Source organism: Medicago sativa, chromosome 7, assembly GCF_051527215.1.
Source record: "Medicago sativa cultivar Bolivia chromosome 7, Bolivia_mono, whole genome shotgun sequence".
In the NCBI taxonomy this organism is placed as follows: Eukaryota; Viridiplantae; Streptophyta; class Magnoliopsida; order Fabales; family Fabaceae; genus Medicago; species Medicago sativa.
The window spans coordinates 11176220-11193910 of record NC_140755.1 but is presented as its reverse complement, the minus strand read 5'-3'; the positions used below and the strand labels follow the sequence as shown (position 1 = coordinate 11193910).

Here is a 17691-nt window from a genome sequence, read left to right as displayed (position 1 = left end):
ATAAATAATATTATTCATATTACTTAAATAGACTGGCCTAATAGGCTTAAGAGGCTTTTTGAGAGGCCTGTGGCCTGACCTTTTAAGCTAAATAGGCTTTAAAAAAAGCCTAGGCCTTCTCTATTTAAGAAAAAAGCCTGGCCTGGCCTGGCCTGTCGTAGGCTAGGCCATAGGCCTCTGTAGGCCGGTCTGGCCTATTCCCATCATTTGCTATGTCCAGCGGTTGGATCCCCTTGAACTTGAGAAGATTAGAAAGAACCCCTAATACCCTTGTAGGTGGAAAGAAATCACTCTATTCACTTTGGAACCATGATTCTCAACCAAGATCCTTGAAAACAATCAACTTACAATCCTTATAGCACTCTAGAAATCTATGACTCAAAAACCTGACTGATTCTTAGAAAAAGTGTTTAATCTCAAGAACAAGTGGCGAGAGAGGGTTGAAGACTCTAGACAAAATAGTTGCAAATGATTCAGTAATTTGGGAGTTGTGAGGATATGACTATGTATAGAAATGAGTGGAAAGTGCAAAATTTTAGACAAAAACAACGTGTTGAATCGAATCACACATATTCTGAATCGTATCAAACATGTGAAAAAAAGTGAATCTGGAGCTATGAAGATTTATACGAATCAGACTATATGTGATTCGAATCAATCCTGCCTAGATGAAGGTTGATACGATTCAAAGGTTTGTGAATCGTATCAACACCTTGGCAAACAAGTCTAGAGGAAATGAATGATACGAATCAGACAAATATGAATCGATTCACTATTGACATGATTCAGAAAACCATGAACTGTATCAAACATGCATGACACTCACTGAACAAGAGAAGAGAGATGGTTTGATATGATTCAAAGTATATTGAATTGAATCACTCAACTAGAAATAAAAGTTTTCCACAAAAACGGGAAGATTTCAACACAAGTAGACATTTTTGACGTCCAAGAACAATGTGACATAAAGAGACAAAGAGTTTTAGGTGCTTTAACATATTTCTAGGCTATGACCAACAATATACATCATCAAATAAACCTAGCTATGAACATCATCAAAACACAAACCTATAACTAAAAGCAACTTCACATCGACCACCAAAGCGGCCACCACGCCCTCCAGAACGACCACCTCTGCCACCACGAAAACTAGAGCCTTGAGAGGCGCTCTGATAAGAGGAATTATCAGAAAACTATGAGGTAGTATCATACTGATGCGAAGTAGGAGTAGAATTCGATGCTACCGAAGAAGCCACATTGATAAAGGGTGTAGATTTCTTCCTAAAACGTTCAATTCGAGCTTCATGACCAAGAAGTAGAGTCTTAACTTCAACAACAGAAATGGAACCAAATTTTCTGCTAATTAAGGAAATTGTAGCTTGTAAAGAGTCAATTAGGTTTTGAATCTTGAGTAAAAATAAATTAATATATGATCAATAATAGGGTTAATAGTAGTTTCCGTCCCCTTACTTTTCCAAAGTTACGATTTTGGCCCCCTAAGAAAAAAAACTACAAAACCGCCCCTAAGTTTTGCAACTGTAGCAGTTTTGGCCCCCAAGGCAATAAAAAAAAAAACACGTGGCACCTCACTTAGGGTGCCACGTCAGCGTAGACCGAGTCAAAATTGGCTTTGGGGGCCAAAACTGCCACAAGTGCAAAACTTAGGGGGCAGTTTTGTAGTTTTTTTCTTAGGGGGCCAAAATCACAACTTTGGGAAAGTTAGGGGGTTAAAACTGCTATTAAGCCTTAATAATACCCATATGGTAGAATACAACTGATTTTCTATTTAATATATGTTTGCCTTAAAAAAAAACATTACTGAATGTCAAAGTCAAACAAACAAACACTTAATCTCACAATGTTAGTTGAGATGAAAATATAAAACCAAAGTTGCAGTATTAATAATAAGCACTTATTTAGTACAATTCAGATGAAATATATTGAATAATTAATATGAAACAATAGAAAAGGAAAATGAATCTTATTATTGTGTGATAAAATGGATACAATCAGTATATGTAGGCATATTCCAACTGTACTACACTAATCTAATTGTACTACACTAACAGAAAGTACAATGAAATAGTGAATACAAGGATTATGTAATATCGCGAAACATAGAATACTTGAGAAATTCTGATAGAAATTAAAAACTGTCATTTTGACCCTTAAACGATAAAATTTGCCCAAAATCATGAGAGCGCAGGACATAGTCTTATGTCCTGCGTTTGGTTTAGAAGCTCGTTTCCATGTGAAAAGATGTGGTTTTTTGTTGAATTTAGTGGGCATTTTTGTAAATTCAGCATTCACCTATAAATAGACAAACCAAGAGAGAGAAAAGGGGATTTTACAATTTCCTCTTCTTCCTTCCATCAGCTCTCGGCTGAAACAATATAACCACCATACTCCACCATTCCAAACCAAAAATCCTAGAAAATTCACATGCAATTGAAGGTTTATAATGCTTGGCTTGTTTCAAGACTTAGAAGGAACTTAAATCACGAAAATTGAAGTGGAAGAAGAAGAATTTTGGGGTTAGGGTTTCAAATTGATAGAGAGGAAGATAGAAGGAGAAGCATCAAGAGAGAAAGGAAAGAATTAGAGGGAGAAATTCGGGAAGCTTCGGCAGGCACTCACAAGGAAAAAGGGTGGGTAGAGCCTATTTCTAAGATCAAAGATTTCTAAGAAATTTCATAGTTTTACTAGTTTTGATTCTCGGCAACTATTCTAGCAACAAGAAACCTGTAAGTAAATAATGGAAAATAAACCATGTCTTATATTATTTGTTTAAATTCCTTATCTATTCAATTACTCTCTTATAGTCTTTTATCAAATGATAACAGGCAACAATTTTATTTGAAATGGTTTGTTTTCATTAGATGATCATGTCAATATGAATTCATGATCTGATAAGGTTAAATGCATGAATCCTATTGGTTTATTTTGGAAACTTGAATTTATAGAATATTGTGACTATATGATTTGAAAAATTGAAAAATTGATGGAGTATGTTTAATGATTATTTTAATTGATGTTTTGGAAACCACTGTGAAACTATTGATGTACTTCAGAGTTTAAATATTGTTTTTGGAGGAAACTAAATAAAATCGAAAACAGCACAGTCGGTGTATGCCTTGGTGAACCGTAACTTACACGTGGCAGGGAGCCTGTTTTCCTATGTTAAGGCGGGAAGCCTATGATTAATAATTACACGCGGGGAGCCTGATTAAGGCGGGGAGCCTATGATTAATAATTACAGGCGGGGAGCCTATTTTCCTATGTTAAGGCGGGGAGCCTATGATTAATAATTACACGCGGGGAGTCTGGTTAAGGCGGGGAGCCTATGATTAATAATTACAGACGGAGAGTCTGGTTAAGGCGGGGAGCCTATTTTTCTATGTTAAGGCAAGGAGCCTATGTTTATAATCATAAGTGGAGAAGCCTATTACAATTCTATATAAGTAGTACTCGAGTTAAACTAGGGGAGTTGGTGTTAAACATTTATTTGATAAATTGTCAATTTTATATGGAAATACTTTCCTTTCTCTTTTAATATTAGCGTGTCTTGGTTATATTTCTCATTATTTTCTCACTTGTGACTCATATTGTCTCTATTATATTTCAGATTATTAGCCTTGTGTCAGTTGAATGTATACTCCATGTATCAATCATAGTGGTTTGGTGAGGCTCTTTCGTATAAAAAAAGGGTTAACATTGATATTGAGTGTAATAACTTTCCTGGCATTCATGTATAGTAATTTCCTTTGACTCTAGTGTATACTTGCAGTAGCTATGTGAGACATGTTTGTCATGTATGTTTGTATTTTGTAATTAAAAATACAATAAAATAGTTTCTTCAAATTAATCCACTATTTCTTTTTGAACTAGGTTGTAGATTGATTAAGGCTTGCCAAACTAGGAAAAAAGTTTGGCGCCGGTCATGATCTTTAAAATTGGGTCGTGACAGGTTACTTGCACTGCAAGTTATTGCTCTTAATATCATTCCTCTCATCTATATCTTCAGTATGTAATAGCCCCCCACAAGTTGGAGGGTGATATATATCTATCATCTCCAACTTGGACAATAAATTGTTGAAAGGCTGAGGAAGAAGTGTTTTTGTGAAGAAGTCAGCCATTTGGTCCTTTGATGAAATAGGCAGCAACTTGAGAATGTTTTCCTGAAGCTACTCACGCACAATATGACAGTCAATTTCCAAATGTTTGGTACGCTCATGAAACACAGGATTTGAGCTATATGTAGAGCACTTTGATTGTCACAGTAAATCACTGGAATTTTGGTGCAGTTGATTTGCAAATCATGAAGAACATAGAGAATCCATTGCAATTCACAGGAATCAGCTGCCAATGCTCTATATTCTGCTTCAGAGGATGATTTACTAACAGTCAATTGTTTCTTAGTCCTCCATGAAATAAGTGACATGCCCAAGAAGAAACATTGACCAGATATGGATCTTCTGGTATCTTTGCGTCCTGCCCAGTCAGCATCTGAAAAACCTTGTAATTGAAGAGTAGCATCTCTAGGGAAGAAAATGCCACGACCAGGAGAACCTTTCAAATATCTCAACACTCTTGCAGCAGCAGTGAAATGAGTGTGAGTGGGATTGCAAGAAACTGGCTCAATTGTTGAGTTATAAATGTAATATCTGGCATGGTGGTGTTAAGATACAGAAGTCTTCCAATTAATCTCCTATAAGCTGGTATATCAGGATAGGGTTCTGAATCATCATTGTGTAACTTAACACTAGGGTTAGAAGGTGTACTGATAGGCTTAGAGTTGAGGAAACATGAGTCTTCAAGAAGATCTAAGCAATATTTTCTCTGGCATAGAGATATCCCAGATGAAGAGTGAGCAACCTCAATACCAAGGAAGTATTTGAGAATGCCTAAGTCTTTGATCTGAAATGCATTATGTAAAGTTTGCTTGATTGAAGTAAATTCCTCTAAAGAGTTCCCAGCCAAAATGACATCATCAACATAAACTAGTAGAATAGTAAATGAAGATGATGTGATTTTGAGAAAAAAGGAATCATCTGATGAAGCCTGTTTGTAACCGCTGATGAGTAACAATGAGGTTAGCTTCTCATACCATATCCTACTGGCCTGCTTCAATCCATAAAGCGATTTGTTCAATTTACACACTTGATTGGGATTGGAATGTGAAACATCAGGTGGGATAAGCATGTAAACATCTTCTTGCAGTTCTCCATGCAGAAATGCATTATTAACATCAAGTTGATGAAGATGCCATTTATGCATAGATGCTAGAGCAATAACTATTCTGACTGAAGTGAGTTTGGCAATAGGAGAATATGTATCAAAATAGTCCAAACCTTCAATATGGCTATATCCTTTGGCAACCGATTTGTTCAATTTACACACTTGATTGGGATTGGAATGTGAAACATCAGGTGGGATAAGCATGTAAACATCTTCTTGCAGTTCTCCATGCAGAAATGCATTATTAACATCAAGTTGATGAAGATGCCATTTATGCATAGATGCTAGAGCAATAACTATTCTGACTGAAGTGAGTTTGGCAATAGGAGAATATGTATCAAAATAGTCCAAACCTTCAATATGGTTATATCCTTTGGCAACCAATCTGGCTTTATATCTCTCTATAGAGCCATCAACATGATGTTTCACTTTGTAAATCCACCTGTAGCCTATTGCTTTAGCATTAGGTGGAAGATCAACAATCTTCCAAGTACCAGTTTTAGTCAGAGCATTAATCTCATCTTGCATAGCCTTCTTCCAACAATCATGCTTGTTTGCTTCAGTGAAGGTTTTGGGTTCAGTGTGAGTGTGAAGAGACATAGCAAAACAGGAATGAGGATATGAAATGTTAGCATATGACAAATAATTGGAAATAGGATAATGAGAAGTAGATGCATGTATGGAATTGGTAGTGGGACAAACATAATCTTTGAGATAAGCAGGTGCAGATTTATTTCTAGGGGAAATTCTGACAGGAGGATCAGGAATGACAAATGTAATATTGTGAACAGGTGAATCATCTACAAGAATAGAAGTAGTAGATGATGGGATGGAATCAAGGACATCAATGAATGTTGGAGGTAAGGGAGTAATGTAGTGCCAATTATCAGTGACAGATGGAGGAGAAGTAGTTTGATAAGGTAGGACAGTTTCATGAAATGTAACATTTCTAGAAACAAAGATTGCACTAGAATGAATATCTAAAAGCATATAACCTTTGTAACCAGATTTGTACCCTAAAAATATAGATTTTCTAGCTCTAGATTGAAGTATGGTTCTGTGAGATTGAATGGTAGAAGCAAAACATAAACAACCAAACACTTTGAAATTATCAGAATTAGGGACTTTATCATAAAAAACATGATAAGGAGATTTGTGAGAAAGAAGAGGAGTAGTGACACTATTGATCAAGAAAACAACATGAAGCACAACATATGACCAATAACAATTGGGTAATTTGGATTGAAATAAAAGGGCTCTGCCTATATTTAGTATATGCTGATGTTTTCTCTCTACTCGAGCATTTTGTTGAGTGGTTTCAACACAAGACCTCTGGTGTAAAATACCTTTAGAATTTTAAGTGGAAGGTAAATCAAATTCAGGGCCATTATCACTTCTAAGAATTTTAGGTGTGATGTGGAACTGGTTTTCAATAAGTGTGATGAAGTGTTGAATATGAGGTGAAACTTCAGCTTTAGATTTGATCAAAATGATCCAAACAAACCTACTATAATCATCAACAATAGTGATAAAGTATTTGTGACCATGAATAGAAGGAACACTTAAAGGACCCCATATATCATAATGAAGTAATTCAAATTTAGAAAGTGCATGAGATGAACTAGTAGAATAAGGCAATCTCTTGTGTTTAGCAAACTGACAAATTGAGGGATACAAAGAATGCATGTTTGACAATCTTTGATTGGACAGATGCCCTAATCTAAAGTGCCAAAATGCAGATACAGGAATATGAGTAATAGAACTATTAATGAAAGACCGAGTAGTTTTATTAGGGGAAATATTACAATGGGAAACAAGAGAAACAGAGGGGTGTAAAGTAAATGTTGAAGGAGAAATTCTCAATTTGTATAAACCACCATGAAGATTAGCCAAACCAATCATCTTGTGGGAAATCAGATCCTGTATAAGACATTTATCAGGCAAAAAATTGACATAACAATTCAAAATACTGCAAATCTTAGCAATAGAAATCAAATATTGACTTTGAAATGTGGGGAATACAAGACATTTGTGATATGAAATTGTGGAGAAAAGACAATAGTGCCAACATGATGTATAGTGACAGAAGTGTTATTTGGTAAATGAACATGAACATGTTTGATAGGATAATAAGATGTAAAATAATGCAAAGATGAACAAATGTGTTCATTGGCACTAGAATCAAGTAACCAACTATGAGGAGAGTCAGAAAGAGCACAAAAGAATATAGTGGATGGATATACCTGAAGATTGATTAGGAGACATAGATGAAGATGGGAAACTTGGAGCAGCAGTAATGTGATTGGAAGTTGGTGTAGAGGAAGTGGAGGCTGAAGCAAGCAATTGTGATTGTTGAAGAAGAGATACAAGATGATTGTAATGTTCCTGAGTCAAACCAGTAAAAGGAGGATTATCAATTGCAGAATTCACATGTTGAATATCTGCAGGACCAGCAGAAGTAGCATTTGCTGAAGAGTTGGATTTGTAGGAGTGAGGGTATCCATGCTTTTGATAGCGAAATTTCACTGTGTGATTTGTACGTTTGCAAAATGTACAAAACCTAGAATTATTCTTAGAACCAGAAAGAGTTTTACCATGTCCATATTGCTTCTTAATATCAGATGCATTAACAAGAATGTTGGAATCTTCTGAAACAGATGGAAGAGAAAGTGTACAATTATTACTCTCTTCCTTCCTGTACAACCAATGAGTATACTTTGTTGATGGAAGGTAATGGATCTAGTAGAAGAACTTGAGACTTAATCACATTGAAGTTATCATTTAAACCAGTTAAAAACTGAATTACTTGATCTTCTATACGGTGTAACCTTGCAGAACGCGTAACTTCACACTGGCAAGGAAAAGGACAAGTACAATTAGGCATTGGACGATGTGAATTAAGCTCTTCCCATAGAGTTTTCATCTCAGTGAAATACTCCAAAACCGACTTAGATCATTGCTTTAGATTATTGATGGAAGAACGTAAAGAAGCAATGCGAATGCGATCTACCTTTGCGAAGCGTTTTTTGAGTTCTTCCCAGACATCAATGGCGTTTTCATGAAAAACTAAGGTTTGAGCAATTGGTGGAGAAACAAAATTGATCAACCACGAATGAATAAGGTGATTGCATCGTTCCCATGCATCACGATTCAAGTCTTCAAGATCAGGTATAGGTACATATCCATTGATGGACACGAGCTTGTTCTTTGCGCCAAGAGCACGTTGCATGGATCTACTCCAAGCTAGATAATTCGAACCAGTGAGAAGAGGAGTAACAATAACGGAGTTGGGACCTTCACTAGGGTGAACATAGAACATTGAATCAGTGTTTTGTTGAGCATTCTGATTTCGAACCATTGTTGAAGATGAAAAACTTTGAATAACGAATCAAAGAAGAAAAACGAAGAAATCAATGGTGAAATTGCAAAAAAAATGCAAGAATTTCAACCAGAAAAGGAAGAAAGCGATGAATCGCAGCAGAAAAGGAAGGAGCAAAACGGTTAGGATCAGAAGAAAAAAAAACGGTTAGGATCAGAACTACCCTCAGAGAGAGTGCTCTGATACCATAATATGAAACAATAGAAAAGGAAAATGAATCTTATTATTCTGTGATAAAATGGATACAATCAGTATATATATAGGCGTATTCCAACTGTACTACACTAATCTAATTATACTACACTAACAGAAAGTACAATGAAATAGTGAATACAAGGGTTACTTGCACTGCAAGTTATTGCTCTTAATATCATTCCTCTCATCTATATGTTCAGTATGTAATAATAATTATTATTGATATTTTACTCTATTTTAAGTATCACATGTACAATGAAAATGAAATTTAATACCTAACCATTTCACGACATTAAACTGGATTAAAGGACTTTACCAAAGAGAACTTTGGCAATATGAAAGTTGATGATCTTTGAATCACAGAAAGCTGCATAGTAAAAACTCCTTGCAACTGTAAAGAAAGTATTCTTGATATTGAAATCAATGTCATTTGAAGATTTCTGGAACAGCAATTGTACAAGTTCTTGCATTTCTGACTCTGTCTCTGAATTGGTGATTCTATTAACCTGGTAATTGTTATCCAAAAAAAATGCAAATAAGAAATTAAGTAGATCAAACTAATCCACAAATGATATACTACCATTAACTTAAATAATATATATAACAAAATTAAATGCCATGGTCCAACCGCAATTGTGGCAATATATAAAAAAAAATAACAAATCATGGGGGATAGCCTACTAGCCATTGTAATCCATCCTAGTTGAGTTTACTTTACTAAATTAGGGCATAAATCATATCTATGTATTTTTTTTTTGGGAGGTAGAACATCTATGTAAATTTTTATACATTAGCATGCTTCTTTGATTTGTTTATATATGTACAAATGGGGAAGTTAAAAAGAATGCATTAAGAGCATGCAATGAATAAAATAATATATAACATTTGGAATGCAGCTCATTTGCCCTAGGATATAATGAGATGTTGATTCCCTACATTCACGGTATCGGTCACCAGGACCGTTTGATTAAGATAGGACGAGTCACATTTCAACAATGTATTTTTGATCCGATTATCAAAGTGGAATATGTGTCGTCTAATCATGATTTGATGATCTAAATTGCGAAACTAAATCAAATGCATAACTACATTTTTGTCGAGAATTTTAATCTTGCAAAATGTTTGTGTTGTCACTAACCTTGTCATTTTGATAGCAACTGAGTTTATGGCATATAGAGTTAGTGAGTTGTAGAAGATGCTTGTATTGTGGATTGAATAGTTGGTCCTCAGAAATCCAATGGCCAGCACTTAGGTTTATTATTCCTACCAAAAGCTGAGCTTCTCCTTCACATTTGTCTCCTTCATTTTGCCAACTTGAAAGCCACTTTTTCCACTACAATAACATGAAAGAAAACGTCAAAACTCAAAATGCTTAAGATGCTTGAAACTTTTGCCAACTTGGTTTGTTTGTTCTATTGATCTACTTATGTTTGATTCTCCATTTTTGGTAGCCATGAATTCATTTTTCATTTGGTCAATTGGTAGGACAACAGGAAAAATAAAATCATTTAAAAAACAAACTCAATGAAATTACAAATGAGTTTTGATGCTTGAAACTTCAATAAAAAAATAAATGTTATTGTTGGAAATCAAGTGTGAGTGATAATGTGCCACATCGATTAGAAATGAAGCAAATGTTGGATATTTAAGAAAGGAGACCCATAAACTTGTTGTCTTAGAGCATCTCCAATGGGAGGTCCTTACTTAACAAGGATCACTCCCTGTTAAGGACCCCCCATTGGAGGAAGAAAAAATGAGTCCCCATTAAGGAACGAGTAACTATATAAGAACTCTCTATCCTAGGCAACTAACAGGTCCCACGTTTAAAAGAAGTAATAAAATATGGTCCCGCTTAAAAAAAAAGTAATATTTTAATAATTAATTGTTGTTTTGATTTCAAAAAAAATAATTAATAGTTGTTTTAAATATTATTTTATTTATTTGTCATCATTTTAAATAAAACGTAATTCATGCAAATTATTATTATTATTTTTTAACGAAGGAATGTAAAATTTGTAATGTTAATTTTTCCATTTTCAAATTATTAGCAAATGTGGCAGAAATTTAAGTTCATACGAATAAATAAATATTTTATAATTTAATTTTTTTTAAGGATTATAATTAAATATTATGAGGCAATTTATAATTTAATAAATAAATTATTTTTGTTTAATGATGTAAAGTTAGTGGAACCTATTTAAGTATTTTTCATTGAGTCTTTATTAGTGTACTTCCATTGGAGTCATTGAGTCCTTAATAGATAATTTTATTAAAATAGTATAAATAAGTGATGTGTAACATGCGGTCTATTTAAGGAATCCTTGTTATGGAACTACCATTGTAGATGCTCTTGGGGTTGTGGGCAAGAGTGTGGTGTCTCTCTCTCTTAACCTTAACAGTTCCAAAACATTTAGTCCATTGCCGCTCCAAGCGCTCCCAGACCCCCAACAGTTATGAATAAAATTAAAAATGAGTTTTGGTTGAATTTAATTTTTGCACATCAAATAGCCAGGTTCACACTTCATTAATAGTGCTGTTTAAGGATTTATTTTTAAATAATAGACACGAGGTTAAAAAAAGGTCAAAAATGCCATCTCAATGTTTCATTCTTTTCAATGATGTTTTGATTTTGTTAAATTGTGCAAAAATTATCAATATAAGAGTTTTCCCAAAAGTATTTTAAATTGGTAACAAATAACAAATCAGCCAAATTCATATTTATTGAATGGATTGAGGAATGGAAGACTCACACATTGATGCATGTCATATCCAATTTCATGACCATAAGACACAAGTATATCTCCAGATATTTGATCTATGGTTGCAACCAGTGTCTCAACGAGATCATGTCCTATTTTGTTCTTGTTCAACCTCCTGCACTCATACATACAAAATGGAATTTTTAAATTTCACCTTAGTATAAACTACATAGTAATTAATATTATTTCTATTTAGTTTATGGATGTACTAAATTCTTTTCTTGATAATATTTAAAAAGCAAGTCTATATAAGTTTGATCTTTGATGTACACATAGTTTGTCATGTCTTAATATTTATAGAAAGCAAAAAAATCATAAAATGTATAGAGAGCAGATTTGGTACTATATTAAAAGTATACAAAATGACCTTCTTACTATCATAATTATCTTTTTTGTTTCTTATATCATCGTAATTAAGATTTTTGACTCGCTTGGGATAAGGACTGATCTTCTGATGATTGATAAAATTAGAGTGCGTTTACTACGATTTAATCTCACATTCTCTTCCTTATGGAGTCGAGATGCTTAGCACTCAATCGACCTTTGGTTGAAATATATAACGGTCTTTGTATGATTAGAGAAGGCTTTGTTATCTTACAATTACCTACTTACCATATTATAGAAACCGCTATAAGTTAACTTACCAGCCAATGGAATAGTCTTGGGGATTGATGTAGTCACCAAAAATTTTCACAAAATCTTTCCTCATATCTGCATCACTAACATAAGAAGTAATTGTCTCAAGCAATGCTGTGGTTTTGGCCCATGCAAGTCTCTCTTGAGACCTTTCAGGTTCAAACATGCTTGCTGCTGCTAAAAAAAAGTCCATTAAAAGATCCCTTTTGCTCAATCCAAACTCTCCCAATCTAGATTCTGAGTACCACCTAAATTTTTTTATCATTGCAACGATGAGTGTTAGCTCAAGGGAGAAAGAAGATTATCAATGATCGAGTTAGACCCAATCTAAATTTTAAGATTAATCTTACTTTTGAATCATTCTCCACTCTTTTAGATGTTCTGCTTGGCAATTGTTGTAGTCTAATTTAGCAAGCTCGTGATAATTGTTGTTGTTCACATTCGCCATCCTTTGAAAAAGAATATTTCAACTTAGGAAATTTTTTCAAGAAAAAGTAACATTTATGAAAAGATGAAAAGAAAAATACGAATAATGAATGAATTTTAATAAATCAAAGAGAATACATTAAAAAGTGCATGTTTTTTTATAAGAAAAAGTTTAGACTCTTTCAAAAAAGAAAATTTTTAGATTAGTTGGATGACGGAAGTTCACCAAGACCTGAGAACTCGAATATACTTTCTAACATTATTTAAAAAATATTAAAATACTAAGTATAAACTTTTAAGTCTACAATATTACTTTTGTACTTAATAAGAACAATTTATAATTTTAAAACAACTAATTCATCATGAATTTCTTAAAATATTATTGTAAGATTGTGCACGTTCAAATTTTAAAGAGTAAATCTTATTATTTGATAAAACAAGTAATTATATCAAACGTAACAAGTAATAAAATGAATTAGTTTCTTTGGTATGTATAAATAAATAATCATAAAACGACCACTAAAAATGAGCAGATGCATAAGACTCAATTTTTAAATCAAGAAATACAGTTTTGATTTTTAAAAAATTCAGATTTATTTTTTCACTACTTAATTTTGATATGAGTCAAGTTGAATTATAAACAGACAAGTTTTATAATCCAGTAATAATAATGCATATGCATGTGTGGATTAAATGCTATATATTGTATTAATTTCTATATCATTTTTGAAAAAATTAAAACTCAAAATAAACCTTCAAAAATATCAGTTTTTTTTCCCAAAAGAATATGCATTATGGCATGGTTGGCATTGATGTATTGGTTGAAATTAATCCAATGCATGGTAGGCACTTGTTTGTATATTTAACTAACACAGAAATTGAAATTAATCCAATGCATGGTAGGCACTTGTTTGTATTTGTATATTTAACTAACACAGAAATTCTGATCATAAAAAGACAATAAAGAAAAAGGATGTTAGTTAGAGAAGCAGAATGAAAAGTACCTATAAAGAGTTTTTCCAATCCACACATCACTTTCACCACCGTATTGATCAATGTAAAATCTTGTCTCCACACGACCTAAGTTTGCATACCATGGCACGTCCAATGCATAAGCCACCTGCCCAACAAAGGGAAATACACTACCAAACATCATGCATTCTTGAGTTTCAACCACTTAGTAACTACCTGTATATTCCTTCTGGTCTTATTATAATAGGAGATTATGGGTGTACGTGCATCGGTTTGAGTTGAGTTTGGCCAAATCCACGACCTAAACTATATATGGTACTTCGGTTTGGATGAAGTAAAATAATTACTCGTTATACTATTGTCCTAGTTTGGGCAAACCCAGTAATTTTCGATTTTTGTTGGGTTGGGTAATGGGTTACCCAAATTATTTTTTTTTCTTTGTTAATATTAAAAGACTAAATGACGAGTCCTCATTTTTTTTTAATAAAAAATGTTAAAAAAAATTATTTTCTAAAAAAATTGTATAACATATCTTCACTATATTTTAACATAAAAAAAATAATAAATGATAATATCAAATAATGAATTTCATCATAAAATAATTGCAAGAAGCTAAAGTTTCATGATATAAAACACCATTAACATCAAAACAACAAAAAAGGGCAACATGCAAATTTTTAACTCTAGCAAGTTTGAATATTCAATATAGAAAATGTCTTTTGTCAATTTTAAAAATTAGACTTGATTTGTGACCAAAATATTTTATATTCTCCTTCTTCCTAATGAAAATAAAAATAAAAATGTTGGGTAAGTGAGTTTATTGGGTTTGGGTCTGGTTCTACCCGAAACCCGTTATTTTTTATGGGTTTTTCATTTTTAAAACCATACTCACATAATTACCCAACTCAACCCACTTTTTTGGATTTTTTTTAGTGGGTTTGATCGGATTTTCCGGGTTGACTCAACCCATGTACACCTCTATAAGAGATAATTAGATCAACAAAAATACAAAAGAATAAAAGATCGTTGAAATAATAAAAATTGACTTGTCTCGTACAAAATTTAGATCATATAAATTAACTTTTATTAACTTAATTGTCTTTTATAAATAAAACCTAGTTCACTTCAAATAACAAAACTAAAATCCTAAAGTGGTTCCATAAATTTCATGACATTCTCTCTTTAGAGTTCTTTTATAAAGAATGTTATGACACAAGTTGCAACAACTTCTTAAATGCTATGAATATAATAAGTGAATGTCTACAAACCCACGCCATATTACTTATCTATAAGTCACACCTATTTGTACTTATCCTTTAAGTACTTGACTCTTAAGTCATATCATTGTGTTTCTCTATAAATAAAGACCACATGCAACATAATTGTACACTACGAGAGAATAATATAATTATCTCAGTTTCTCTCTTCTTCTCTTTTTCTCTTTATTCTTGTTCTTATTTTAATAGTTTCATAACATTAAATTCGTTTTAAAAATAATTAATTAGATGTTACAACCTTTTAATTCTTGAGCTAGGACACGAGTGGTACATTTTTTTTTTTGAGGGATGGTATAATTTTTTTTTTTACGCTGCAAGTCGTAAAACTTGCTAATTCTAAATCTCACTTTTATAACAAAATTTTGAAACACATCAAACTTCTCATAATCAATTATTCATACTTTATATTTATCATCATTTACCTAATCATCTTATTTTTTATCACAATTTATTACAACAAGAACAATTATTTAAAATCAAACACAAGAACATTTTCTTCCTAAGAATTATGAATCTTTTAAATTTTCCTTCGCAGCGGAGATAAGTAGAGCAAGGGATCAATCTTGTTTTAAAAGGTTTTTTCAATGTTTTTTCTATTTTAACGAACTCTGTGGTGACTCCATTATTTTCGATTAACCCTCAAATTTTAAACCATGACCGTTAACAATGATGCCTGACTAGGTGTTTCTCATTAGAGTTTAATTTTATCATTTTGATGAATATTCTTGGGAAGTCATGGAAGAACTAGCTTTTGTTGGTATTGCATAGTTTTCGTTTGAATGTAAGTTAAAATTGCTCATGTAGGAATGCTACAAACATGGACCAATCCTTCTATATAGTATTATTATAAGGTACTGATCAAATATTTATATTTGCAAGGTTTTTTTGTTAGTTTGTTTTGAAATGGGGAGGTAAAAGACAAATAAGGATATACCTTGAAGGATGTTCTTTTTTATTGGGACATTGGAAAATGTTTTGGAAACCTATCATGCAAGTTTGGTAATTTTTTATGTTGGATAGAAGACTTCTCTATTAGAAGTTTCTATTAGACGTTAGAACCAACATTTTAACCGTGGTTTGAGAATCTTGGAGAAAGCATATATGTCCTGATCTCTAAAAATAGTTTATTTTCTTCTTCTTGAGGTAATGGAGCCATAAAGAAAAAGCTAAAAATGTCACATTAATAGTATTTACATCCAACGTAACTCATCCACAACAAGGCTATGATTGAAGATTTTTGATGAGCTATCAGAGTATATTTGTTTTTGTGTTTTTATTTTGCTTTCCAATTTTCTTGTTTTAATTAATTATTACTAAGATTATTTTGTTTGTGATGTATTATTATTTCCATTGACTTTCACATTATGTTTGTTTATGATTGGTGATATAAGCCATGTTGGTAAATGTTTTTTCTTTGGTTATCATCAACAATCATTAGGATATCTGCTGGTGGTTATTGTTAGATGACAACACTTGAAAATTATTTTGGTCTCATACTTTTGGTAGCTGTTCCATGATTGGAAAAACATTATAGTTTGGAAAAGTATTAATTTCATTCCCTTCTATTTAACATGTTTGTCATTTGGATGTTTTAGTTTGTTTGTATTTTTTTGTCACTCAAACAAGCAGTGATGATTTCCTTTCAATCGGAAATGAAGTTGTTGTAAGTTATATTTCCCCAAAAGTAAGGGTACTTAATGATTTTGTATATTCTTGTTTGGCTTAATATGGTACAATAATTACTCCCTCCGGTCATATATATAAGAAAAGATTCTTTTTTCAGATACATTAAATAATTAATGTATCTCGTTTACAATGAAGACCAGATACATTGATTATTAAATGTATCTAAAAAAATAATCTTTTCTTATATATAGGACCGGAGAGAGTATTTAGAAATGGAGGGTCTAATCGGATGTCTATCACCTTTAAGTGGCAAATTAGTGAAATTAGTTTTTGACTTTTATCATCTCATTGAAACACAGTATGATGATTTATGTCCGAGTCTAACTATTAATATTCACCGATTCCCATACAAGTTTTGCTGAAGTATCTAACATAAATTTCTTGTATTAAACATCAACATGAGATGGTCTAAATGTCTAAACTAGTATACATTTTTTGATGGTGGAGTACACTTTTTCATTAGAGTGTGAGTCCCACTTCGCTGGGTGTAGGGCATTGTCCTATTGATATTTGTACTTAAAGGGTGAGCGTGCTCAGGAACGTTTATACATCCAACAACTCGGTAACTTCAGTAGTGTTGGACTTCAAACAAACAAATTGGAATAGGTCTTTTTCATCTTCTATGTAATTCCACATCAACAACCAACAAAAATGTATCGGAATAGGAAAAAGTAGCTTATCTAACATATGATGTATAAAAATTTAGTATTTACATGAAGTTAGGAGTTTTCATGAGATTACTTGTAAAACAAGTTAATAAGTGTTGTGAAAAAGCATGTAATTTGACAGGAATTTAGCACGTATCACCCACACCACGAGTTAAAAGAAAATAAAAGAAATAAGAAAGAAAAATGATTAGTGTATGAATTACTTTTGAGCGAAGCCTGCGTCCAAGAGTAAGTTAAATAAAGAAAGGGAATTCAAAATCCCTAAATTGGTTGCAACAGAAAACAACACATCGACCTCTGTCTGAAAAACATAACACGAGAGAAAGAGGCCAAGAGTAGTGCAACCTAGAGAAGAAGAGTATATTTTCAGTTTTTGTGTAGCAAACTTACTTTAACTGCAAAAGTATGTGGTTTCTATCACCAAGCTTCTTACTAGACAGTGGTACTATATTTTG

At 32.6% G+C, this 17691-nt stretch overlaps 1 protein-coding gene across 1 annotated transcript; it reads right to left on the bottom strand.

Annotated features, from left to right (window-relative positions):
* Positions 1 to 8845: 8845 nt before the first annotated feature.
* Positions 8846 to 12661, bottom strand: LOC146904206 (ent-copalyl diphosphate synthase, chloroplastic-like). Its single transcript, XM_085727391.1, has 5 exons — positions 12558 to 12661; positions 12216 to 12455; positions 11563 to 11686; positions 9951 to 10145; positions 8846 to 9318 (listed from the first exon to the last, which is right to left on the bottom strand). Exons 1-5 carry the CDS (start codon positions 12653 to 12655, stop codon positions 9115 to 9117), a joined length of 861 nt encoding a protein of 286 aa, XP_085583517.1. The 5' UTR covers positions 12656 to 12661; the 3' UTR covers positions 8846 to 9114.
* Positions 12662 to 17691: the final 5030 nt, after the last annotated feature.

Coding starts and splice junctions, on each gene's coding strand:
- LOC146904206 (XM_085727391.1), bottom strand. CDS start 12,655: ATGGCGAATGTGAACAACAACAATTATCACGAGCTTGCTAAATTAGAC. Junction 11,687..12,215: donor CAAGACTATTCCATTGGCTG/GTAAGTTAACTT, acceptor GTATGAGTGCAG/GAGGTTGAACAAGAACAAAA. Junction 9,319..9,950: donor GTTGCTATCAAAATGACAAG/GTTAGTGACAAC, acceptor AACAATTACCAG/GTTAATAGAATCACCAATTC.